At 45.8% G+C, this 25,205-nt stretch overlaps 5 protein-coding genes across 5 annotated transcripts in view; 2 read left to right on the forward strand and 3 right to left on the reverse strand.

Annotated features, from left to right (window-relative positions):
- Window positions 1-1,081: 1,081 nt before the first annotated feature.
- On the forward strand, window positions 1,082-5,123 carry LOC120951524 (dystrobrevin-1). The gene is made up of 3 exons (XM_040370301.2): window positions 1,082-1,713; window positions 1,802-3,199; window positions 4,607-5,123. The coding sequence occupies exons 1-3, from the start codon at window positions 1,524-1,526 to the stop codon at window positions 5,002-5,004; spliced, it is 1,986 nt and encodes a 661-aa protein (XP_040226235.2). The 5' UTR covers window positions 1,082-1,523; the 3' UTR covers window positions 5,005-5,123.
- LOC120951568 (ragulator complex protein LAMTOR3 homolog) lies at window positions 5,059-5,996 on the reverse strand. The gene is made up of 2 exons (XM_040370353.2): window positions 5,607-5,996; window positions 5,059-5,515 (listed from the first exon to the last, which is right to left on the reverse strand). Exons 1-2 carry the CDS (start codon window positions 5,648-5,650, stop codon window positions 5,185-5,187), a joined length of 375 nt encoding a protein of 124 aa, XP_040226287.1. The 5' UTR covers window positions 5,651-5,996; the 3' UTR covers window positions 5,059-5,184.
- A 152-nt stretch (window positions 5,997-6,148) lies between these two features.
- LOC120951517 (cation-independent mannose-6-phosphate receptor) overlaps window positions 6,149-25,205 on the forward strand; it is a 98,497-nt gene continuing 79,440 nt past the window's right edge. The window contains exons 1-3 of the mRNA XM_040370289.2: window positions 6,149-7,367; window positions 9,000-10,929; window positions 11,006-11,067. Of these exons, the coding sequence (XP_040226223.1) occupies window positions 7,266-7,367; window positions 9,000-10,929; window positions 11,006-11,067 (2,094 nt within the window). The 5' untranslated portion in view covers window positions 6,149-7,265. The remainder of the gene's footprint in view (window positions 7,368-8,999; window positions 10,930-11,005; window positions 11,068-25,205) is intronic.
- On the reverse strand, window positions 11,442-17,204 carry LOC120951478 (protein toll-like). The gene is made up of 4 exons (XM_040370247.2): window positions 15,916-17,204; window positions 13,748-14,999; window positions 12,197-13,679; window positions 11,442-12,128 (listed from the first exon to the last, which is right to left on the reverse strand). Exons 2-4 carry the CDS (start codon window positions 14,935-14,937, stop codon window positions 11,628-11,630), a joined length of 3,174 nt encoding a protein of 1,057 aa, XP_040226181.2. The 5' UTR covers window positions 14,938-14,999; window positions 15,916-17,204; the 3' UTR covers window positions 11,442-11,627.
- On the reverse strand, window positions 20,907-24,822 carry LOC120951581 (protein toll-like). Its single transcript, XM_040370379.2, has 3 exons — window positions 23,502-24,822; window positions 21,958-23,428; window positions 20,907-21,882 (listed from the first exon to the last, which is right to left on the reverse strand). The coding sequence occupies exons 1-3, from the start codon at window positions 24,788-24,790 to the stop codon at window positions 21,547-21,549; spliced, it is 3,096 nt and encodes a 1,031-aa protein (XP_040226313.2). The 5' UTR covers window positions 24,791-24,822; the 3' UTR covers window positions 20,907-21,546.

A 25,205-nucleotide genomic window follows, 5' to 3' on the forward strand; every position in this document is an offset into this window, starting at 1 on the left:
CTGCGTCGAAACCAAGGATAATGTATTTAGAAGGTTGATTTTTATCGCTTTTGCTGGGCGACATTGTGGGGGACATCTGTCACTCTCTGCATACAAATTTCATTACCGTATTAATACACGATGCGCAATCTCAGATTGCGCATATATTCGTTTTATCAAAACATAAGTCATTTCGCGTAGCCAACCCTGAGCTATAAACGTCATTTCCATACATTTTCAGATTGCGCCAAGATTGCGCATAAATTTTCAAGATTATATGTCCGAGATATATGTATATTTTTTGACAGATAAATATATCAAACCGACCCGTTTGACAGATAAATATATGCGCAATCTGAGATTGCGCATCGTCTATTGCTACGGTTACCCCGCACCACCCCTCCCCGATTTTTATACTGGAGCCCCCGGAAGAGAAATGTCAAGTCGAGAAATGTCATTTTGCTCTGAACAACTTCACCTTGTCATTTATAACACCTTGGTCGAAACAAGTACCAAGCCCTGAGGCAACGGAGCGAAGATGTAAATATGGCACATAAACATGAAATGAAGGAGCCCGGGGGGTTAATGAGGAGGAGTGGTGAAGTGTATTTATTTTTGTGGCCATTAAATTTTGTAAAACACTCGCAGACCAGCGCGAACTTTTTCGCTGGCGATCTACTTGAATCCTCAAAAATCCACACAACGCCTTTAAAAAAACCTCGCCAGAGTTCGAAAAATCCTCGCTTTTGGAGCGCTGGTGAGCTCGCAAAAACCGGGTTTTTGCCCTGACATGTTTCGTTTACTTCCCGGGTTTGTTACTTGCTAGTCTCGGGTAAACGAACGCAACTTCTTGGAATTGGTGATAAATACAGATTGATCGGCGGGTTGATAATTTAAAATCGTCCAAAAACGATCCATTTTTAAAAAGAAAAGGTGGAAATTATTCCTTTTTACGATTGAGGATAAGGTGAACACGGCTATTTTTAATAGCATGGTTTAAACGTGCCGGTTATTGATGCCTTTTTTATGACCGTTTTTGAGAACAATAAAAGTATGCATTTTATTTAATGCACTCCATTTTTTTCTTGGTTATCAAAATGTGTTTATCACATTTTCTACAACAAGAATGGACACATTTCGATGGGTTGTAAAAGGGATGGGCGTTGTAAAGCGAATGTAATACTGTATGTAACCCACGCATAAACAAAACTGAACAAGGGACGGTTCCGGGAACGACCACCAGAGAGCGCTTCCGAAGCGTGTACGCGAGCAGATTTGTTTGAAATCTCGAGCCCAAACGGAAAAGTGATTTTGTTTTGACCGGAACTGACAGTTGGAAAGCAAAGCTAGGAAAGCGGCGTCTCGGGAGGTTTTCGCAACGATTTCCCAATCGTAGGTGTTTGACGAGGTTTAAGGAAGAAAAGCCGAACTAAAAAGCGCAAAACACTTATTTGTTGTTCCCGATACCAGAAAGAAAATAAAAAAAATTGTGTTTTCCGTGTGTGTGCCGAAAGAAAGTTAATGCCCAGTGTAGCAGAAGCAACATGATGTACGATCAGCAGATCGACGAGAGAGGCTACCTGGTGTACCGGAACCGGTACAACGGCAAGACGGAGCAGGACAACCCGAACCTGCTGTTCATTTTACTGACAATCAACGAAAAGTATGCTGGCGCCCGCTACAGCACGTACCGTTGCTCTGGGAAGCTACACGCCCTCCAGAAAGCCCTGCACAGTGAGTACACATATTGCGCTGGTTGCGTTTGCTCGCCGTGCTAATTGCCGTGTTTTCACTCTCCCTCCCTTCCCCCTGCGCTACGTAGCATCGTACATTCCGTTCGAGATGGTGCATTCGATCCTGAACCGCCACCAGCTGAACCTCATCGACAGTGCGCCGTCGATCAAGCCGGGCCAGCTGGCGAGCGTGGTGCACGACGTTTACTTTGCGGCCGCCCGGATGGGCTACTTCGACGAGCTGCCGGCCCGCCCGAACCTGGACGCTGCCAGCGCCCTGCTGGCCGGCTTCCTCTGGGCCGTGTTCGACCCGAAGCGCACCACGCCCGTGTCGGTGCTCGAGTTGCGGCAAGCGTTTCTGCTGCTGTGCGATCACGCCACCCACGGCCAGCTGGTGTGGGAGCACTTCCGGCTGACCAGCGACCACAACCTGTGCGTGTCGCGCCACCGGTTCGAGGCGATGCTGACCGTCCTGTCCAAGGTGCTGACGTTTCTCGGCGAGCCGGAACACCTACGGCCGTCGATGGTGCAGCAAATCACCGGTGAATGTTTCGCCAATTACCCTGGGCTGGTCGGGCTGACCGAGTACCAGTTCTGCTGCCTGTGGAAGCTCTCCTCGCTCTTCTCGTACTACGCGAACGTAGTCACGCTCTGCAAGCGGCTGCACGACACGGAACACATCACCCACGGCATGCCGTGCTACGGTTGCCGGGCCCCGATCCGGGGCCTGCGCTTCAAGTGCCAGCGCTGCCGGCATGTGTCCCTCTGTCTCGATTGCTTCACCGCCGGCTACAGCAGCAAGCGGCACAGCATGGCGCACAAGATGTACGAAATCAGTGCCGGCGAGGGCGAGACCGGTTCGCGCTGCACCGCCTGGGCAGACAAGGTGTGGCGCTGGTTGCGGGTGACGGCGACGGGAGGGGCCAGTGGGGCCTCTACTGGCAGCCGTGCGGCGGCGGCCGGCGGTGGCAACGATGGCCTGCCCAGTGCGCCCTCGACGTACGAGAATCTGGAAGCGAAGCTGATCGACACGAAGGCGGTCGATCTGGGACAGAGCGAGGAAGCGCTGGCCGGTGAGCCGGATGCGGGCGGCGAGCGGCGCGGTACGGCGCAGCGCCGCGAGTCGATCATTAGCAGCACGCTCAAGCGCAATATGAGCCTGTTCAGCAGCGTGGAGTACGGGGCATTTAACAATACGCAGCAGAAGAATGTGCTGGCACGGCTAGCGGCCACGCTGGAGACGCTCGAGGAGCGGCACGAAGCGACCCGTACCCGGCTGGCCAAACGAGGGGAGGAGGGCGGTTCGCCGACGGCCGATGAACTGCGCGCCCTGTTCGAGCAGTACGTGGCACAGGTGGCGGAGGGTTTGGCGCAGCTCAAGGATATCGGGGCGCAGCTAGGGCAAGGACTTCCCCAGTGCTCCAGCACACCGTACCGCCAGGCAGCGTCACTAACAGCCAATTGTTCCAGTGAAGTGGCGAGAGAAAGTAAGTGGCCCATTCCCATTATTCCCCCTTACAGGGTTTTCCAAGTCACTTTCGAATGTACACATTGTTTTTCTCCGCGTGCAAGAAGTTATTCCACATCACTGTGATATTCCATTTCAATTATAATAATTTTTAATTTCTTCAGCATGATTTCCAACACTTCACCTGTCAATGGATGATAAGCAGTGCTGCAAAATGTCGCTGTCAATGTCATAAAAAAATCGAACTGAAACAAAATCCATATCAGCGTCATGTACTCAATTGTGATAACACACTCAATTGTGATCAATGACACTTTTGCGGTCAGTGCTAGGTCATTCAGTATGCCATGACTTTTTTTACTGTGATCATTTCTGCAAAAAGTAACTGCCATAGTCACGATAAATTCCGGCTGAAACAAAAGTATGTCAGCGTCACAAGCTCTACTGTGACGATCAGAGGTGAGACTCAAACAGTTGGTGCGATCATCACATGTTTGGTGACATTGTGTGCAACTAACTCTTGATTAATTACTTGGTCGCGACATTTTATGTCAGTGATCATCATGATAGTCATGGGAGATGTGCGGTGCTTGGGATTTGTTAGAAGCAACAAAATGAGTATGGTTTCTCTCTCTGTTTAACCCGACATACCATCACACCAGACATAGCGAGGAAGCATGCTCATTTGGTTGCTTGGAACCACACGCCAAGTATATTCCCAGAATGTCATGATTATCACCGATAGAGAATGTCATGACCAAGTGGGTGACCAAGAGTTGGGTGCTACAAAAAATGTCACCAAGCATGTGATTGGTCCACCAACTTTTTGAATCTCACCTCTGATCTTCTCAGTTGTGTACGTGAGCTAATTTGAGCTTCGTTTCAGTCATGAATGTTGGTGACAAAAACAGTGGCATTTGGTAGCATTGTTCACAGCCAGAAGAAGTCATGAATATGCTTGTGACGGCATTAAGCTTATCTTGTGAGTCAGAGTATCGCTGTTAACTGAAGCACTTGCATGTCGCGTTCGACATGTCATGACGCACTTTCATTGAGTATCAGCAATGAGCATCAAGCTACCACAGGTATGTTTACTGTTTTTGTTGGTAAACATCTCGTGATAATCATAACATTTTGAAGCACTGGTGACGAGATCCGGCTTCGAATTCCGGTGAAAAAATTATGACAGCAGCCCGTTGAAGTGTTGACAATCATGCTGAAGAAATTAAATATTATTATGATGGAAAGCAAACATCTGATCCATGTGCAATAACATTTTGTATGCGGTGAAAAACAATGTTAACATTCGCAACAGACATGGAAATCCCTGTATCCAGGCACCTTTTTACGTGGTCTGCCTTTTGCACCAGCGGGCATGGCTCTGTGCAAATGGATTGTTTTAATGGCCTTTGGTCGTTTCTTGCAGAATCGATGGGACGCTCGCGGATAATGGAAAAGACGGAACTGTCCGTGCGGGACATCAGCACATGGTTCCACATCGAGCTCGACCGTGCCCAGGCCGGCGAAACGGACGCGAAAGAACCCCTGTCGGGCGAGCGGCCGCTGCCACCAAAGCGGGACGAGCTGTCTTGCCGCATCGATCGGCTCAAGATGGACACGCAGATGGCCAACTTCCGGGACCTGCTGCTGAAGGTGCGCGAAATCGTGGACGACTCGTACAGCGACAACACCGAGCTGGCCCGTTCGACGCAGCAGATCGAGAAGGCGCTCGACCGTATCATCGCCGAGGAGGAGCAGAAACGGGCCCAGCAGTCGCCGCCGTCACCACCGTCATCAGCGCTGTCCTTGCTTCCGGTCGTCTAAAAAAGAAAAACTCACCCACGCACAGACACATAAACACACAAGAGGTCACATTAGTTAAGTGAAAAGAGAACTATTTTGTTTTAATCGATTTGTGAATAAACTTTTATCCTCTGACGGCACATTTGGGAGTTGCACTCGAAGCTCGAAGCGTGACGAACGCGCACGACCGGGGAGAGGCCTTCACGTTTCCGTGACAGCCACCTTCACCTCGTCCAGCACCAGCTCGATCTGCTGGTCCAGGGCCAGTATGTGGCCGATGTTGCAGCTTTCCGTGCCGATGAACGTGACGAGCAGGGGCAGCTTGTTCATCTGCACCACCTGGTAGCCGGTGTAGACGGAGATGATGTTCCGGTTACGGCCCAGCCCGAGCTTGTTCGACTGCTCCGTCGCCATCGTGAAGGTGGTGTGGAATGATGGCTTCATGATCATGCCGAGCGATTTGTCGTCGCCCACCTTCATCAGCGGCACGCCGTCCCGGTCGGTGATGATGATGCAGTTCAGCCCGGCAACACTGGCGGCAGGAAGGGTGATAGGAGGGCAAGGGAAGCAAGAATGTTCAAGAACCATCATTGGGAGTGGAACAGAAACTGGCAGGTCCTTACCGTTTCCGGATGTTGTGGAAAAACCGCTTCACATCGTCCGTCATGCTGGAGGCTTCGTCTTTCGGAACTATGGAGCCCTTTCGAATGCGGAGAGGTTGCGTTTGCGAGTGTGTTGGTGTGTGTGTTTTTTGCCCTTTTCCGTAAAGTTTTGCCCTCCTCTTCTAACCGCCAAACAGATTACGTTTTGATAAGAAAATACACACACTTATGACAGCTCGCAGCGTCATTTCTCCACGGCAACCATATTACGTATGTGCAGCCCTGCCGTTTGTCGCTCACTGCCCCTTGGGCCACTTTTTATTTTAAAAAGAAAGAATTGTTCTTTGTTAAACGGTGCCAATTTATGAGTTTTTCTTTTTCTTCGAAAATATGGCCCCGTGTGTACGGCGCACTGTAAACAAACGCCACAACCGAGCGCATGCCCGACGGCTGATTTTGACAGCACGGCGTCTCTCCGTCTCTTTCACCCCTATAGCCGTAAGCTGAAGGCAAGCGGGTCGTCTCGAAGCAGGCGAAAACCGTAAACATCGCCCAGAAATTGATAACAGAACGGGAAATTAAAGCGGAAAATCATACCCTCCCCATCCACCCACACACATACATGGGCTAAGGACGTTGGGTGACGTGATTTGCTCATTTTTAGTGGCGTTTTTTGTTGTTTCTTTTTCCTGCGGTCACGACGGCGCTGAGTCATCGTCGGTCTTCGGCAGCGGACCGTCGTGTCTAGCAGACAGATCATGTGAATGCACACAATCAGACGTACAGTAGGCGCGAACAGAGCCAAACACACTTGTTTACTTCTCCCGCATCTGATCCAGCTGACTCGAAGCGACGCAACGAGTGTGTGTTTGTGTGCGAGTGCGTGTGTGTGTGCCAGTGTGCGCGTGTTTATGATTTTCCACCGGCGCAAAACAAGAAGCGCCCTTGTTCGACTCTCGATTTGACCGTTGCGTGCTGCGGATTGCTTGCAACACGCAAAACAGCAGAGACCACTTTCCGTAGAGTGACGAGGTTGTTTTTTTTCCATATTTTGTGTACTTGGGAAATTTGTCAGCAAAAAGACCAGTGTAATACAGAAAAGGAAGGAGAGCCAGAGGGTGAACTCGATTGCACGCGACGTATCGTCGGGAAAATTCGGGTTTGTTTGTGTTTGGTTTGCAGCACTGCACCACCCGACCCCAGGGGGTGGACGGCATTAGGCAAAACAAAAACAATTCGCTTTTTCGCATAAACTTGAAAAAAAAACAACAAGTCAAGCCGCCAGCACGACTCAAGTGTGTGTATGTGAGAACAGGTGCTAAAATACCCTCCCTTGCTCCACAAAGAAAGGTGTGCGTGTTCGCTTTGTGATAAGAAAATACCTTTATCGGCGACCAGAACGCATTTCCCTGCCCCATGACAACGAGAGCCAATGTGTAAGCAGGTGTCACAGCCAGTTGGTGCGCACAAAGAAATGCATCTATTCTGAGTTTTGACCTAAAAAAGGATTGTGTACAAAAAAAATCCCAACGCTCTATCAACAATTCGGGTATCTGCGCGTGTGTGTGTGTGTGTGAACAGCATCGAATTGTGCAGCAAATAGCAGCGAATCCGTACAAGTGTGTGTTCCGTTTTTGCGCGTAAGCGAAAGTGGGAAATTCGACGTGGAAATCAAACGGCATGGCATCGTCTCGCCGTCGCACAGCGGCCATGCAATCGATCGGCAGCACGGCCGTGCTGCTGCTGCAGCTGCTGATGGCAACGGCAGCACAATCAAAACTGGTAGGTGAACCCATCACTCCCAGGAACTGTTGTCCAACGATTCAAAACAACCATCAACAAGCCTTTGCTAGGAAGCGGCCGCAAAAGACTCATTGGGTATGGTAACACCTTGTTGGTCGTAGCCCCGTACCAAGCAACCACCACTCGGCCGTATATTGTTTTATGAAACTGCTTTCTACGTTTTAGGACTGAAGCTGCCGGATCGGCTTGATGGCTTCACGGTCAGCGCCGGTCATTACGTTCCCCGTAGTGCTTAGCCAGCGGGATTGCATTCACAGATCGCACAGGGCTATCGTATTTGCCAGATAAGCATTAACGCCGACACGGTGTCACCCCTCGCCAGAGGCCAATTTGACACCAACGACACAGATAGCGCGCAAAAGGCGCCGCGCAAACAACGCGCGAACACCTGTTAGTGGTGTGTTCTTAGGCGCGTGATGAGTGTGAATGTTCAGGCAGCACGATACAATTTCTAGCATCTTAGCAAACACTCATAATAAGCCGATGTTTGTTTAATAACATCGCCCAGGATCGATGTACTAATCATTGGCAGTAGGTGCAGAGTAGTGATGAACCGAAGTGTTTGTCGGAATCGATTCCAGTTAGCTCCAAAGTTTTCTGGAATCGATTCCGGATTGTAGGTCCGGAATCAGTTTCCGGAATCGGCTGCGAAATTGGTTCCGAATTTGGAATCGGTTTCAGAATTGGAATCGGTTCAATAATTGGTTCAGAAATTGGATTCGGTTCCGGAATCAAAATCGGCTCCGAAATCGGAATCGGCTCTGGATTTGGAATCGGTTCCGGAATTGGAATCGGCTTCGGAATTGGTCCTGAAATCGGAATCAGTTCCGGAATCAAAATCGGCTCCGGAATCGGAATTGGCTCCGAACGAATAGATGTTTTGGTCCAATGATGCTAAGTATTGATAGCCGCAAATAAATAAAATAAAGCCGCAAAATATACTTGTTGAAGATTCATTTTCATGGAGATTCCCGGACAAATTTCGTTTCTGAAACTTCTTATTTCAATTCTGATGATTCGGAATAACTGATTCTTACTCTGGAGTTTCTGGAGTCCATCTTGATTTCGTTACCGGGGCAAATTTCGATTCCCAGGTCAATTCCGATTCTGAAGCCGATTCTGATCGCGGAAAGCCGACTCTGAAATTGGCTCTGAATCGACTCCAGAATCGGCTCCGGAATCGGAATACGTTTGGAATCGGCTCCGAAATTGATTCCGAACATGGAATCGAAATTGGGAAGGTCCGATTCCGAGCTCCGACCGCTAGTGCAAAGGCTATCCAATATCCAAAGCTTGTATTTTGAGTGTCTTTTTTTGGGTGGTCCCATCGGTACAAGTCGTCAGCTCGCACGACTTAACAACATGCCCGTGTCGGTTCAAGCCTCATATGGACCGTCCAACCGTAGCAAGGAATCCGGCTGCGTGGCACTAATTGTGTTTTGAAAGCCTATACAGTCTGGCAGGGGACCGCGTAGGTCGTAGCGCCGCCAACAAATAGTAGAAGAAGAAGAAGACCGTTTAATATTTGTTAACTCTCAAACATAATTTCCTTAAATAATACCACTTTAAAAAATGCATCTTCTCTTCTCTTCTCCCTCCATCCATTGGCAGCTGGTGAATGGAACCGATTGCATCGTCCGGGATCCGCTCTACAATGTAACGTTCGATTTTAATGCGCTCAGCTCTGACCTGAACCACCACGTGACGTCTGAGGAGAGTGGCGAGCGGTTCTTCTTTAACGTGTGCGACGACGAGCGCCAGCCGGTGAACCGTACTGAGCCGCGCGCCTACCTGATGCGCGCCGGTCGCAAGATAACGCTCGGGTACGAGCCCCGCCTGCAGCTGAATGACGGCCGGTTCCAGTTTTCCTTCACCGGCGAGCCGTGCCTCAACGGCAGCCACTACACGCTGGACATCATACTGCTGTGCAGCTACGAGCACACGCCGGAGGATTTGCGTGTCATCCCGCACACGCCCGACCAGTGCCGGTACTTCATCTTCTGGGATACGCCGCTCGCCTGCCAGCCGCTGCCGACCGGGCTCGCGAACAACCGGTGCACGGTGCGGGACGGTACCGATCGGCACGCGTTCAATCTGCTACCGCTGGCCGGTGCGAACCACGAGATACCGCTCCCGGACGGGTCCCGGTTCGTGCTGTCCGTGTGCAAACCGGTGCGCTACGGTCACCTGACCATGTGCCCGCCGGGGACGGGCGTGTGCCGGGTGAATGGAACCGAGTACCAGGACTACGGCCAGGCGGTGGCGGACCCGAAAGTGGACACGTCCACCGGTCGGCTGGTGATGGAGATGCGCTCCAAGTCCGCAACCGGCTGCCCGAACTCGCTGATTGTGTTTGAGTGCGGCCGGGAGGACGGGCTCGAGACGGTGCCGGTGTATCGTGGACTTAAGGGGAACTGTACGCACGAGTTCCTCTGGCGTACGCCACTCGCCTGCCGGGATACGCGGCCCTGCTCGGTGACGAATCCGATCACCGGCACGCGGTACGATTTGGGCCTGCTGGCGAACCGCACCTACACGCTGACCTCGCGGGACAATCGGACGTACGAGCTGGGCGTTTGCCACATACCGGCGTCCAGCCGCTGTCCGCTCGATGCGGGCGCATGCGAGGTGAGTGCCAAGCAGTCCGTCGGGCTGGGAGCGATCGCGTCCGAGCTGCAGTACGAAACGACCGGTGCTCCCTACCTGCTGTACCGTTCGGGCGCCGTGTGCGACGCAACCAGCGGCCGGCGCTGGGAGACGCGGCTCGAGTTTATCTGCGAAACGGACCCGGTGGAGGGTGGCCGCACCGGTGTGGTCGTGCCGCCGACCGTCGTAGAGAACGGCGACTGCCAGCTGGTGGTGCACTTCGAGACGGTGCTGGTGTGCGAACCGGCTCTGATGGCTTGCGGCGCGTACAACGAGTCGACCATCGATCAGTACGTCGACCTAACGCCGCTCGTCGACTCGACGCGTAACTACGAGGCACGGGGTGGAGAGGCGCACGGTCGCCGTTACTTCCTCAACGTCTGCCGCCCGCTCGTGCCGCAGTATGGGTTGAGCTGCCGGGGCGGGGCGGCCGCATGCGAGGCAACGTTCGACGGCGTCACGGCACGCAACGAAACGACGCTCGGCTTTCCGGACGTGTCGCTCGTGGTGGCGGGCGACACCGTGCTGATGAAGTACCTGCGGGGCGATCCGTGCCCGCAGGATCCGGTCACGAACCTTTCCTCCACGGTGGAGTTCCGCTGTCAGCCGACGGCTGGCCGTGGTACGCCGGTACTGCTCGAGATCGAGCACGGCTGCCACTATCGGTTCGATTGGGCAACGGCCATCATATGTCCACCGGAGCGGGCGGTACCGTTCGAGCAGGGCAACTGCAGCGTCCACAATGCCGCAACCGGCAGCTGGATCCGTTTGGATACCGTGCTGGAGGATCTCTCGCCGTGCGACAAACGGCCCACGGCCAGCGTGGACTATAGGGCCGGAGCTCTTAACCTGCACTATACGGTGCCAGACGCGGTCAACTGTAGCCACACTAACGGTAGGTTCTAACTCACTCACTAAAGGTCTTAAGTGTGTTTGTTCGTTTGTTCTAATGATTTGGGGTCTTTTTTTAGGTGTAAAAACCTTCAACGTAGCTGTCGTATGTGCACCAGACAGTCCATTAGACCGTGCAGCGGTAAGTACCTGAACGGTGATGAAAATTGTTTTGTCTGTACGAAGATCGCACATTATGTAACATTATTTGTTCGTACATTATTTGATCGTACATTATTTGTAACTTTTTATTGTACACATTATTATTACAAAACAACGTTTTCCATACTCGAAACTAACCGATATTGCCAATGTTTCACTGGAAAACAAATTCTTCAACTTTACAACAAATCTCATCTTTTAGGATATACATTTTTCCGGTTTCCTTACTTATCGAGACAATTCAGTTTCTTGGGATTTCTTTTATTACTAAAAAAAGTATAAAGATTAAGTAAAAAAAAAGTTATCACTATTTATTAGATGCCAGCAGGGTTGTGAGTTATAGCACCTATTTACAAAAAAAAAATATATATATATTTCATTAGTCCTCCATATTTCATAATGAGATTTTGTCTCCGTCCAATATCATTTTGCAGTATGCTAGTCAAGTTGTAAGAATAAGATGCCGTAAATTAGCTGCACAAAAGTAATGTTCTTTTGTTGATTGGACGCAACACCCTTGAAAATAGGGTAAAGTAAGCACTAGTTGGACATGCCATTGCTGATGATGAATGGCGGCATCGTAGAAGGTTTAGAAGGGTCACCATAGCAACCTAGTGGACCGTCGTGCGCAATGCCCTTTTCGGCATGTTCGACAGGCGGTGTGGTTTCGGATGACACCGGTGTCATGATGGCCGGTGCTTTCAGTAGATTTAGTTTGTCCACGGACGCCATGCGCATGTTGTCGGTTGCCTGCACACCCTTCGGCCGGCGCTTGTGGGGCATGGCGTAGTGCAGCTTGTCCCAGAACCACGGATCGTCCCAGCGGACGTACGTGTTGGTTTTGAGGTATGCCCGGAGCTCCGGATCGAGCTGATCGATATCGCCAATATCCTGGTAGATGATGGGAATGACGCGGTTGCGCTTGTCCTCCAACGACTGTAAGTACGCAGTGTTAAACTCCATCTGACCCCACACAGACTCGAGGTAGTTGAGCGAGAGGATGATAATGGTGCGTCGTGAATCCTCGACCGCTTTCGTTATCTGGAAGAAGAATTGAATTAATTAATATTATGATTATAGATGAAAAGAAAACGCCGTTTGTCACTAACCTGGGTGGCAATCATCTCGCCCGGCATAAAGTCACGCACGTGCCAGCAGATTTTGAAGTTGAGCTCTTCGCTCTCAAGCCTCGGTAACAGCTGGTCTGTGACGAACTCCTCATCCTTGTGCGAGTATGAAATGAATGCATCGTATCGCTTATCCATATCGATTTGCTCCTCCGTGACCAACCACTGCAGCAAGTTATGCTTGAAGAGCCACACTTTGATCTCCAGGCTGTATTTCATGTACAACCAGATGGCGAGTAAGCAGGCAGCAAGTACCAGTGAAACTGCCGCGCTGATATAAAATTTAAGCGTTGTCGGCCAAGCACACAGATCATTTAGTGTAGCCGAGTTGATCGGTTGACCGTCGGAGCACTGGAGGGTAGAGTAGCCAGTAATGCGTGCTGCATTATCGACGGCGAACGCAAGCAGTGGATTTTCACAGTGGCAATCCCAAGGATTCGCTGACAGGCTGATGTTTCGGAGAGCGGTATGATTCAGCTTGATTATGAAGGCTGCGTCGACCTCGGTCAATTGATTGCCAGAGACATCGAGAAGCTCGAGCTGTTCGGGCAAACTATCTCCAGGCAGAGTGGTGAAGCTGTTGTTTGCTATGTTAAGTCGGCGAATGGTATTCCACCCTTCACCCACGTTAGATAGCTCCTTTATCATATTCTGCTCCAGATACAGCTCGATCATATTTCGGCCGATGATCGAGGGGCTTTTGATAACAGGCACTCGGGTTAGATTAGCAGCGGTGCAGTTTACAATAGCACCCTGATCTACGGCTCGTTTGTAGCATTTGCACTCGGTCGGACAGAAACCAGAGGATACATCAATTTTACATAGCAGATCCTCGAGGGACAGGTCTTGCGGTTTACGTCCAAGCAGCTCGGGAGGCTGAGCGCAATGAAGTCCCTTTAGCGGGACGAATTTACCGGCATTCAATTGATCTTGAAGATAAGTTACTAGCGACGAGGAAATACAGTCACAGTTGAGTGAATTATCTGCAAGAAGGATTTGTCTTGGAGTATTTATAGATCTATTACTGAAGGTAGATTTTTTACTGTCATTGAAAGTGAACATGGTAATCCGGTTTGATTCCAAATTGACCTTTTCAATTTTAGGCGACAGAAATGAAAAATCTTTATCGCTAATGTTCATGATTAAGTTATGCGACAGGTCTAGAGATTGAAGGTTTCCCATGAAGCCTTTAAAGTCTCCAAATATTTTGATAATGGCGTTGTACGAAAGGTCCAGGTCGGTCAATTGAGCCAGGATGTAGAACGGTGTCTGGGATATATAATATGTTTTACCGTCGAGGTAAAATACATCTGTACCATTTACATGCAGTGCCACTTGGTTGTGGCTAAGATTGAGCATTTTTAGTGACTGTGCCTGAGATATGAACGCATCCCTATCGATCATATAGAGCTGGTTATATTCAAGATGCAACTCCTCCAAAGAGTTTTTAGAATCCAGTAGATATCTGCAAAAAGATAAAAAGACAAATATTGGAAACAAATTCGAATACAATAACATGTGACTTGATCTTACTTGCTCAATGTTGTTAGTTTGTTATGACCAAGGTTGAGAATGCGTAGCTTATTGGTACTCTGCAGCAGGGTGTCTGGCAACATATTGATTAACTCGTTGTGCTGTAAATAGAGCTCCTTCAAGATGGATGAATGACGCAATAAATTTTCCGGGAGGCTTTGAAGCTTGTTGTCGCTGACGTCGAGTTTGGTTAACTTGCTAGCCGCGGTAAAGAGTCCTTCCGGCAGTGTTGTCAATTTACAGTTTGATACAGAGACGTCCTCAAGCATCGTTAGTCCTGCGAACAGCTCATCTCCCAGTACAAGCCCGGAGCCATGCTGGTTGTCTGCCCGAAACACTATAAGCTTGGTGTTACGCTTGAGCAGCCCGGAAGGTAGGCTTGTGAGCTTGTTCGAATTAAGGAACAGGTGTGTAAGGTTCGGCAGCTTATAAAACACGTCCTCTTGCAGGGTATCCAGCTCGTTATACGTTAGATCAAGTGAAGTGAGATTCGGGAGGTCAGCAAACTGTTCGATACGCTCCAACTTATTATGGTACAACGTTAGTGATCCGAGGCTGGGCAAATCGGTGATCAGCTCAGTTGGTAGTGTGGTGAGCTCATTTTCCGTCAACTCGAGCGTGGTCAACTGAGTCAGTGTGTGTAGCAACACTTTTGAGTTGCGACTGCCACCATCGCCTTCTCGCAGATCAATCCACGTTAGGCTCTGCAAGTACTTGAACAGTTCCGGATTGTCGAGCGGCATGCGGGAAGAATTTTTCATCGACAGCACCTGCAGTGCGGGCAGATCGGCAAATAGTTGCGGATCGAGCGTGACCTGTCCCGAAAGCTTAGCATTGTCGACGAAGAAAAGCCTGCGGATCGAGGAAAGTTGGGTGCGATCGAGAAAGGCCGAGAGCAGATCTACGAGCGACTGATTGCCTACCGGGAGTGGGCAGTTTTGATAAGCCAGCTCTTCAAACTTGAAGTTGGGTAGGTTTTGGATGTTTTCAAGCAGTTGAAAGTCGGGTTTGTCGGAACAGGTCACCTCCAGCTGGCGAGGGTTTGTGTGCAGTGTAAGTTGAACGTTGAATCCTGGACATTTCGCTTTCGATACTAAGTCAGAGTGCTTTTCCACGGTGCAGTCATTGCCGCTGGCTTGTGCTGTCAGTAAGACCAGCAGGCTCAGACAGCACACCCAGACGGAACCCATCGAGGAGGATGGCGGGGTGGATGGTAGAGTTGATGTTGAGTGAATATTGTTTCTCCCTGATCCTGAAAAGAACAACACACGAATAACAGGTATTAAGTGTTAGCGATAATGTTGCTGATCGGGTTTACGATTAGATGCAGACTAGGTTGACGGGTATGTTTCCTTTGTATATGAATATATTTGCCAACCATTCTGGCATTGTCGTCATTCTGTAGTAGTGGTAGTGGTTCTATACTGTAGTCGATGTAATGAGACAATGTCAGTAGTCATGGTCGGTCCCAACAAGCACACACAAATCAGATGCATAAATGGACATTTGTAAACGATTGCATAGATGAGAATGGGTTCTTAAATTAATGCAGCCTATCAGTAGCATCGGCACTCCATGGATGCTTTTTGAGGAATGTATTAGGTTGAATGACGTGTGGTTTGAAAGCTGCAAATGGAAACGGAAACTGCTGCCATTTTGAAACATGGCTGTTATTCTTTCGACAGCAGTGCAAAATTGTTCATTCCGTAACGCGATCTTGTCGATCAATAAATCGAAGATGGCTGTGATTCCTCTATCGCTCTATAGTAGTACAGCGGAAAAATGTCACTACGTCAGGATCTTTGGCCCTGGTTCAGTGTGTGTGTTGGCTGTTGATGAGTCGAGTGATCAAAGATCCGAGATATGGCGTAGAGTCGGTGAGCGAGAAGAAGAGAGGCTGCATTCACTTGACGCACAGCAACACATAAACACACGAACACACACGCTTAACCACATCCGGACGATCGCGGACGTCGCTTATCGTCTGTGGGGTACGTTGAATGGTAACCGGTTTCACTGATGGCGTAGTACGTTAGAAGAGCGACGAGATGCGTAAAACTATAGATTGAATTAATGTGGCATACGCTGCCAGGGTGAACTTTAGTAAGCACTGATTTTACATAAAAATTAGGTGTAATACACAACACTGCGGCATTTACACGACTTACCTGTCCGGTGGCTGCGTGGTGCTGTCGCCGTACTACTTCGCACGACGTAATGCGTTCCCGTGGTCCGGTCTGCCTCTGCTCAACGCGCGAATAGGCCTCGACTTGTTTTTGTTCTGCGTGTGCCTTTCCCCAACGCGGTTAGCCACCGTGCCAATTACGTGCTTTCGGGGCTTTCCCAGATGACTGTTTTGCTTCACACAAACACCTTGACGCGTGCACGCGATGCATGTGTATGGGTGTGCGTGCTCGCGCTAGGCGATCGATCCGCAGGTAGTGTCTATTGTGTCTGTGGCCGCGAAATGTGTGTAAACAACAAAACCCGTCTACCCTTTCTATCGAACGATCGCGACTGTTGCTTCACGCACACAAACAAAACCCAAGATTACAAACTTTGGTGGTGCGTCAGCCCTGCGTCAACTAGCCCGCGAAACTCCGTCCGTTGCCGCGAGCTACTGAGAGCGTACTGACGAGGGAGGGCACAGCGAATCCGTGAGCATATCGCATCGTGTTGCGTCCTCTCTCGCGCTTGGTAGGGCGCCTGTAACTCCTGCTTTGCATTGGCTTTTATGTTTATATGTGTGTATGTTTCTAGCGAACAAAAAGGGGTATTGATTTACCGGACACACTGTATAGTAGTCGGGTCGGGTGCAGCTTATTGGATGCTATACGAGATAGCTTAAATACGTGTCAAACAAACGGTGGCATTCAACTAGCGCTGCCACATTTTCCTGGAAGTATAGAGAATTATGGGGAATAAAGTTACACTTGCTAAAACAAAGCCAAGCAATCACGGCTCAGATTTGTATCGCAAATCACGTTTGTCGGCGGGAAAAAATCACGTGCCATTATTACAAACCAAAACAGTAGCTACGTATCACATTCCAATGTCTGGCCCTGCCTAAACGGGTAGTTTTACTGATCCGCTACCTATACAGTCGTACTTTCCCGGTCAATTTGGAAAAACCAAAGTTAGTAGAGATTTGAGCTTTAATTTTGACCTGTATAAAATCGTGGCTCATGAAAAAATCGCTCATTTGATCTCTTCTGCAGATCCTAATGGTTTCTTTTGCCTATTCCTTAACCTATTATGCCACCAATAATGCCTATTACTGATTTTGAAATATAACAGATCTGCATATTTCATACTATACTAGCTATACTAGCTAACAGGCAGCACTCATGTCATACAACGATGTTACGTCGCGGAATTTTTTTTTATTTGTGTCAACATTTTTCAGGATTGCTTTGGACCACATAAGCAAAGAGAGTAATTTTATTTCTTTTTTAAAAGTTGTTATTTCAACAAAAATCATCATTAATCATAGTTGATTTACCCAAATCCATTTTGTTTTGGCATCATTTTATCATTTTATCTCATTATATTTATAGTGCCATTATAGGTACAAAAACATCTCATCAATCAAAACTTATACCTAAGTCGTTACCTAAACAGATTTCATATTAATATGTCATTATAAAAAATGACAAATATAAAAAAATGAGCAAAACATTGACGTTTGATGTTTATATCTGCACTGCGCTTATTATATTAATCTAAAGCTACAGTCAAAATTTTCATCAATTCAATTAATAAAGTTTGATGCGTATATTAATCAGAAATTCGATATTACATCAGCAATTAATCTTCACTGTTCAAATCAAACCACAAATCATTCAAATCAAGTTAGCCGTGATTCGTGCAACAATTGTCAACTCATACCGACAACGGTCTTGACCGACAACGGTTGTGAGCCAAAGAATAAGAAGAAGATTAGCCATATTGCAACCAAAGCAGAGAAAACTTTTTTTTTTAAATTTATTTGTTTAGGAAGACAAAACATGCGACAATTTTAATTTATTGAAATACGCGATATTTACTTTCTTTAATCTTAATATACTAAAACATATGTGCACCACTACAAATTGCCGCATTACGGGTAAATTTAGCATTATTTCTCGGAATAAAACATATCACTGTAATTTAACATAAACTGATAGTCGACTGGAGATTTTTTTATACTAGATATTTCATTTACACACTTTCTATTCCATCTTTTAAATAATTGGGGGTTTTAGTACAAAACTCTGAAAAAGCCGTGATCAAAATAAATACACTCCTTCAATCAACCAGAAGGATTGATTCTGTATAGTTCTGCACCGGAATCCAAAGAGCTGTAGAAATTACTTTTGCTACTTAAGATGCAATGGAAATACCGAATTGATTGCTTGAGAAATGTTATGATTGTGTTTGTTTATTATCAGTAGGGTTTTACCAGATCAGATGATTTGTGAGCAGGAAGGCCCGATGAAACATTGTAACAGATATTGTAGATTGGGGTTTTATAGTCGATGATTACGGCAACCACATAGCGCTTATGAGCTAAGAAAAACAAATCTTCAATTTGCATGTTTTTTCCTAATTCAGTTTTCTTCCGTTAGAATTGAGTAAGAATTGAAAAACAACCGACAAAAGTAATAAACGACCTTTACCAATTGCATACTACTGGACAAAATAGCTAGATAAGACGATATATCGGTGGTACGGAATCTAATGAAAGGCGTCGAAAAACAAGTCTTTGCATTCCTCTGTACATTACAATTTTATTCATTTTTTGTAGATAGTTATTAAAATTTCAATGAAATACTGTTCTTTTGATGTTATTTATTTGTATATGTCAAACATTGTTTATTTTAAGCAATCCGACAAAGCCGTCCCTCCTGAATAAATAAAAATTGTTTATTTTACTGTCTGTATTAAGTAACTCGATTCTACAGGAACAGAGCTTTATTGCCAATGTTAACTTGTTAGTGGACGAAACAGGTGCGAATGTTGTTGTGAAAATACATGAGAATAAACATATAATACATGAAAGATTTAATTATAATTGCAACCCGCAAACTATTTACATACTTGTAAATGAAGAAAACGTTTGACCATAACAAGATATTATTCTTCAATAACATCTAGTGAAACAATTATATTTGTTCTCGAACTGCATAACGCAGGTTCATAAAGGATTAATTTTATGTCATACAGTAGTATAGTTGGACCTGCTCTTCGGTGGTTCGGATGGATAGTTAGACTCTTACTGACTGTCTTACTGGGAGCAACAAGCAAAAATTGTTGCAGGGTCTAGTCTGGAGGATTCGGACTAGTTTGTAACATCTTTGGAGATATGCATGGTGCTTTCTTGAGGGGGCTGTGATGCCAGTTTGTGCATGGGTGACATCATCGAGACTGTTGCTATCACGCAACACGTGGTGCTTCATTAAAGACGTCATGGGAATGTGTTCGGTTGCCTGTTCGTGTTTTGGACCACGCTTACGGGGCATGGTGTAGTGTAGCTTATCCCAGAACCACGGATCATCCCAGCGGACGTACGTGTTGCTTTGAGGTACGCCCGGAGCTCCGAATCGAGCTGATCGATCCTGGTAGATGATGGGAATGGCGCGGTTGCGCTTGTCCTCCTAAGTAAGTAAGTAAGTAAGTAAGTAACTAGCCAAAATTTCTCTTACTTCATTTGTTATTGAAATATTCATCGATTTGCTTGGTTATTTTTATGTTTTGGAGCATTTTCTGATACCATTGTAAATAACAACCTCGAAATGCTTGACTAGAGTTTATGTTCGTTGGGGATCGCCTCGCATTCAAGTCTGGCTAGAAACGTAAAAAAAATCATTTTTAGCGGATCAAGTAGCCGTTGGTAGCTGCTGATTGGAAAATAAGATGTTTCCTTTACATTGCTTCTAAACGACCCAAATAATTTTCCGCAACACTTTCTAAGTGACATTTGTTTTAAATTTTTATCGTGGTCTGCTCTAATGGTGCTCGAGACACAAAATTGTGGATTTGTGTGTGATAAACCGTGTAGAAAGCGTCAAAATTTAGTTTGTGCGAGTAGAGAAGAAAGGAACGTAAAACTTGTGCCTCACACAATTACACGACACTTTCCTCCTGTCAATAGTTAATTTTAAATAATAAATTAGTATCATAGCTCTTATTTGCCTGAGCAATAATCAAAATTAAAGATATGCTCATCGTTTACCAATCTTGATCTTGATTTTACATCGGCACCAAAAAACGCGCCAGGAACAAAAATGATTTTGCTTGTTATGTGAGATTTTGCTGGTTATAACAGGTTGGCTGATAAGTCCCCGGTCTGACACATAGATGGCGCGGCTAGTATTAAATGCATTTTTTTTTATATAGTACCAACCTTCAAATGATTCGTGTCAAAATTTGACGTCTGTATGTCAATTAGTTTGTGAGACAGAGCGTCTTTTGTCAAGCAACATTTGTTATTGTGTTGTTCCACCAAGACAACGCACCGTGCCACAAGTCATTGAGAACGAAGGCAAAAATTCATGAATTGGGCTTCGAATTGCTTCCCCACCCACCGTATTCTCCAGATCTGGCCCCCAGCGACTTTTTCTTGTTCTCAGACCTCAAAAGGATGCTCACAGGGAAAAAATTGGCTGCAATGACGAGGTGATCGCCGAAACTGAGGCCTATTTTGAGGCAAAACCGAAGGAGTACTACCAAAATGGTATAAAAAAATTGGAAGGTCGTTATAATTGTTGTATCGCTCTTGAAGGGAACTATGTTGAATAATAAAAACGAATTTTGACAAAAAAATGTGTTTTTCTTTGTTAGACCGGGGACTTATCAGCCAACCTGTTAAGAGGTATTTGTTGAACATTCATGTGTGCTCGTTATAAGGGGTACTCGTTATGAGGGGTTCCATGGGAATTGCATGGAATTACATGTGTTGCTAAAATTTACTTTATTGAATATTTTTAACGTTATTTGATAGGCTTATTTCTTTTTTTCTTTTTGATGTTGGAGTGTTATGTATGTTTCATTGCCATTCTATTTCGTGCTTGTAATTTGTAAATTCAAATTATGTATTAACAGTGAAGTGGGGAAGGGATTTACGAAATACCGCTTGCAAATGTTCTTAGGTCGCTTTAGACCTTGCGTGAAAGTGAGCGTATAATTTGTTTTTTTTTTGCTATATTTCATCGGATATATCAGTCGGATTATATCAGAATATAATTCATATTGTACACCAAAAGAAAGGAAATTCAATTCTCCAACTATTAAGAATGTAAAAAATATTAAAATGATGCATTAAGTACAATTCCTAGTGATTCCCCGCTGACCATTATTTTTTCACCATCAACAAAGCGGGGAATGAAATGGAATACATTTAATTTATTCATCGAGATGGTTTGTAAGTATACGATTAAATAATTGTTGAGCTGTATTTACTGAAAAATATACCTCTATCATGATACGTTTTTAATTTTACTTTGTTTACGTACGCTGCGATCGACTGAATAGTTTAATGAAACATTTCTGATAGTATAAAAGCAAAATAATGTTGATTTCTTTTCTATTTAAATGACATTTGTCTTTTGATCGATACTTAGTCCCAGGTTTTAGAGCATCTTGTGGCAATATTCCTATTTATTTCAAAACACTGTGCCTATTTTTGCTCTTACATGTGGCTCAAATTACAATGGGAATTATTTAGTATCCTAGCGGTCTGTTGAATTATATTTCCTGGTTAGCTGTGACTGTGATACGGTGTTGTCCTTGTGTGACATAATCGGTAGTGCGACTAGCAATTAGTTTGTCTTGTTTAAAGACGACATGGAAATGTTGCAAGTTGGCTGCTCGTGCTTTCGGTGACGCTTACGGGGCATGGCGTAGTGTAGCTTATCCCAGAACCATGGATCATCCCAGCGGACGTAAGTGTTGGTCTTGAGATACGCTTGGAGCTCTGGGTCGAGCTGATCGATATCGCCAATATCCTGGTAGATGATGGGAATTACGCGGTTGCGCTTGTCCTCCAACGACTGTAAGTACGCAGTGCTAAACTCCATCTGACCCCACACAGACTCGAGGTAGTTGTGCGAGAGGATGATAATGGTGCGTCGTGAATCCTCGACAGCTTTCGTGATCTAGAAGAAGCACATAAAGAAGTAAATAATAAACTAGTAGAAATAATAGAATATAAAATGCCGCTCGTAGCGAACCTGCGAGGCAATCATCTCGCCCGGCATAAAGTCACGCACGTGCCAGCAGATTTTGAAGTTGAGCTCTTCGCTCTCAAGCCTCGGTAACATCTGGTCTGTGACGAACTCCTCATCCTTGTGCGAGTATGAAATAAATGCATCGTATCGCTTATCCATATCGATTTGCTCCTCCGTGACCAACCACTGTAGCAAATTATGCTTGAAGAGCCACACTTTGATCTCCAGGCTGTATTTCATGTACAACCAGATGGCGAGTAAGCATACAATAAGTAACAGTGAAACTGCCGAACTGATATAGAAACTGAGGGTTGTCGTCCAAGCACACAGCTCGTTCAGTGTAGCCGAGTTGATCGGTTGACCGTCGGAGCACTGGAGGGTGGAGAAGTCCGTAATGCGTGCTGCATTATCGACGGCGAACGCAAGCAGTGGATTTTCACAGTGGCAATCCCAAGGATTCGCTGACAGGCTGATGTTTCGGAGAGCGGTATGATTCAGCTTGATTATGAAGGCTGCGTCGACCTCGGTCAATTGATTGCCAGAGACATCAAGAAGCTCGAGCTGTTCGGGCAGACGATCTCCAGGCAGAGTGGTGAAGCTGTTGTTTGAGATGTAAAGCCGGCGAATGGTATTCCATCCTTCACTTCCGTTAGATAGGGCATTTAGCTTATTCTGTTCCAGATGCAGCTCGATGAAAGTACAATTGATGATCGAGGGGATTTTGGTGACGGGAACAAGAGTAAGATTAGCAGCGGTGCAGTTGATTATGGCCGCTTGATCAACGGGCCGTTTGTAGCATTTGCACTCGATCGGACAGAAATCAATGGCAGCATCAATTTCACAAAGCAGATCCTCCGCGCGCAGTGTTTGCGGTTTACGTCCAAACAGCGCGGGTGGCTGAGCGCATTGAAGTCCCTTTAGTGGGATTGATTTACTGGCATTCAAATGCGCCTGTAGATATGTGACTAGCGACGATGAAATACAGTCACAGTTGAGTGGATTATCAGCGAGAAATATTTCGTTGGGTAAGCGATGGAGTGGTTCAATGCGGCTGAGGTCGAAATCGGGATGTGTAATCTTGTTTGACTCCAAATTGACCAGGTTAATCTTGGTCGACAGAAATGGAAAATCTGTATAGCTGACGTGTGTGATAAAGTTGTGCGATAGATTCAGAAATTTAAGATTTCTCCAATATTTTTTAAAATGATCAGATATGTTGACGATTAAATTGTGTGAGAGGTCCAGATATTGAATTTTGTTTAAATGGCTGAAAAGCGCCCATGATGTGCTGTTAATCCTCCGATTGCTGTAGAATCCAGTTTTGCTATTCTCGTGCAGTGTCAGTCGATTGTGGCTGAGATTGAGTCTGATTAGAGACTTTGCCTGTGATTTGAACGCATCCAGATCGATCATATACATCTGGTTATTGTCAAGATGTAATTCTTTTAATTTTTCTTTGGATTCCAGTAGTTGACTGAAAGAGAAGATTGAAATGTAATGAAAGTCATTCGACATATTCTCGACAAAGTATTATGACTTGCCCTTACTTATTCAACGATTTTATATTGTTTTTTTCAAGGTGAAGAATGCACAAATTAATTGCATCATGCAGTAAGGTGTCTGGTAGCGGGTTCGTCAGCACGTTGTTTTGTAAATAAAGCTCTTGCAAGTTTTTCAAATCTCGAAACAGATCCTCCGGAATGCTTTGTAATTTGTTGTGGCTAAGGTCAACTTTGATTAGTTTAAAGCAATCTTCAAAAAGTCCTTCCGGTAGTGCGATTATTTTACAGTTGGATAAAGACACTTCCTTAAGAAATCGTAGATAAGCGAACAATTGTGTTTCTAGTACAAGTTCCAAACATTTCTGATTATCTGCCTTAAAGACTTCCAGGTGGTTGTTTTCCGATAACAAATCGGTGGCAAGTCTTGTTAGTTTATTTGACGACAGGTCAAGTATCTTGAGTTTCGGCAGCGTGCTGAACACGTCTTCTTGTAGTTTCACTAGTTGGTTAGAACTGATGTTTAGATACATAAGATTCGGTAGCGTGGGAAACTGACTGATATGATTGAGTTTATTTTTGTCGAGGTACAGAGTCTCAAGTTTAGGCAGATTGGAAACTAGCTCTTTTGGTAGTATCTCCATGTCAGAATTCTGTATGTAAAGATGTGAGAGTTGCCTGAGTTGATATACAAATTTTCCAGAAACACGATTCCTTCCGTAAAAATGGAGTTTCTTTAGCTTGGACAGGTGTCTGAACAGCAGAGGATTGTCAAACGAGATGTCAGCAAGATTTTGTATGACAAGAGTGTGTAGTTTTTGAAGTCCAGCAAATAGCTGCGGATCCAATGTGATATTCTTGGAATGTTTTGTATTGTCTATCAAGGACATTTTACTGGTATATGATAGCTGAGTGCGATCGAGAAAGGCCGAAAGCAGCTCCACAAGTGACTGATTGCCGATCGGGAGTGAGCAGTTCTGATAAATCAGCTCTTTGAAAGTAAAGCGCTCTAGTTTTGGAGTGTGTTGAAGCAGCTTATAGTCGGGCCTATTCGAACATGTAACCCTCATTAAGTCCGTGTAAATGTCAAAATGGAAACATTCAATTTTGGATTGCACGCTAGACGGATTTGAAACGATGCAGTCATTTCCGCAGGCGTTTGATGTCAGTAAAAACAGCAGGATCAGATAGTACAATGAAGCGTCGTGGGCCATTGAAGATGACGAGAAAGCTGAAGAGCTAATAAATGTTTGTAGAAACCTGAAAATAAAAACAATATACGTGTGGTTTTCAACAAACTGAAAGGCTTTGAAGGAGAGCATTTTGTATATAAACATTCTACAGCGCCAACATTAGGCTTGAGCAGTAACGCTATAAAACATGATTAGGGCGAACGTACCTATAGTGGTACCAATAGTGGTGGTATTGTACTAAAATGCGTACCATACGACAATTTTAAAGTAATTAAGTTATTTATGTTAGTGTGAAATGTTATATGGTCTTTCAAGATGGGATTAAAAGTTAAATATGGTGAATCCGTTACCTAATGACCGAAAAATCCATTATTTTGTGAAAGTTAACAACGTTTTTCCAAAATGCATAGGATTTCATAACGAAACTCATTTTTTTTACGTTTTAAATGACCGCATAACAATGGATTACTAGTTTTATTTCTCAACATAACTGTTATAAAATGTTATTGATTTACTAAAATTCATTGCTTTTTATTTATATTTTGTATTTTTAAGAGTT

The sequence above is a fragment of the Anopheles coluzzii genome, chromosome X (genome assembly GCF_943734685.1).
Source record: "Anopheles coluzzii chromosome X, AcolN3, whole genome shotgun sequence".
NCBI lineage: Eukaryota > Metazoa > Arthropoda > Insecta > Diptera > Culicidae > Anopheles > Anopheles coluzzii.

Bases quoted from the DNA above. Each gene is read 5' to 3' on its own strand.
- LOC120951524 (XM_040370301.2), top strand. From the start codon at position 1,524: ATGATGTACGATCAGCAGATCGACGAGAGAGGCTACCTGGTGTACCGG. The intron at 1,714-1,801 runs GTGAGTACACAT...TGCGCTACGTAG, and splicing joins CCTCCAGAAAGCCCTGCACA to CATCGTACATTCCGTTCGAG. The intron at 3,200-4,606 runs GTAAGTGGCCCA...CGTTTCTTGCAG, and splicing joins CAGTGAAGTGGCGAGAGAAA to AATCGATGGGACGCTCGCGG.
- LOC120951568 (XM_040370353.2), bottom strand. From the start codon at position 5,650: ATGACGGACGATGTGAAGCGGTTTTTCCACAACATCCGGAAACG. The intron at 5,516-5,606 runs GTAAGGACCTGC...TCCTGCCGCCAG, and splicing joins TTCCACAACATCCGGAAACG to TGTTGCCGGGCTGAACTGCA.
- LOC120951478 (XM_040370247.2), bottom strand. From the start codon at position 14,937: ATGGGTTCCGTCTGGGTGTGCTGTCTGAGCCTGCTGGTCTTACTGACA. The intron at 13,680-13,747 runs GTAAGATCAAGT...ATCTTTTTGCAG, and splicing joins AAACTAACAACATTGAGCAA to ATATCTACTGGATTCTAAAA. The intron at 12,129-12,196 runs GTTAGTGACAAA...TTCTTCTTCCAG, and splicing joins GCGAGATGATTGCCACCCAG to ATAACGAAAGCGGTCGAGGA.
- LOC120951581 (XM_040370379.2), bottom strand. From the start codon at position 24,790: ATGTTTATATACAAAATGCTCTCCTTCAAAGCCTTTCAGTTTGTTGAA. The intron at 23,429-23,501 runs GTAAGGGCAAGT...CTTCTCTTTCAG, and splicing joins AATATAAAATCGTTGAATAA to TCAACTACTGGAATCCAAAG. The intron at 21,883-21,957 runs GTTCGCTACGAG...TGCTTCTTCTAG, and splicing joins GCGAGATGATTGCCTCGCAG to ATCACGAAAGCTGTCGAGGA.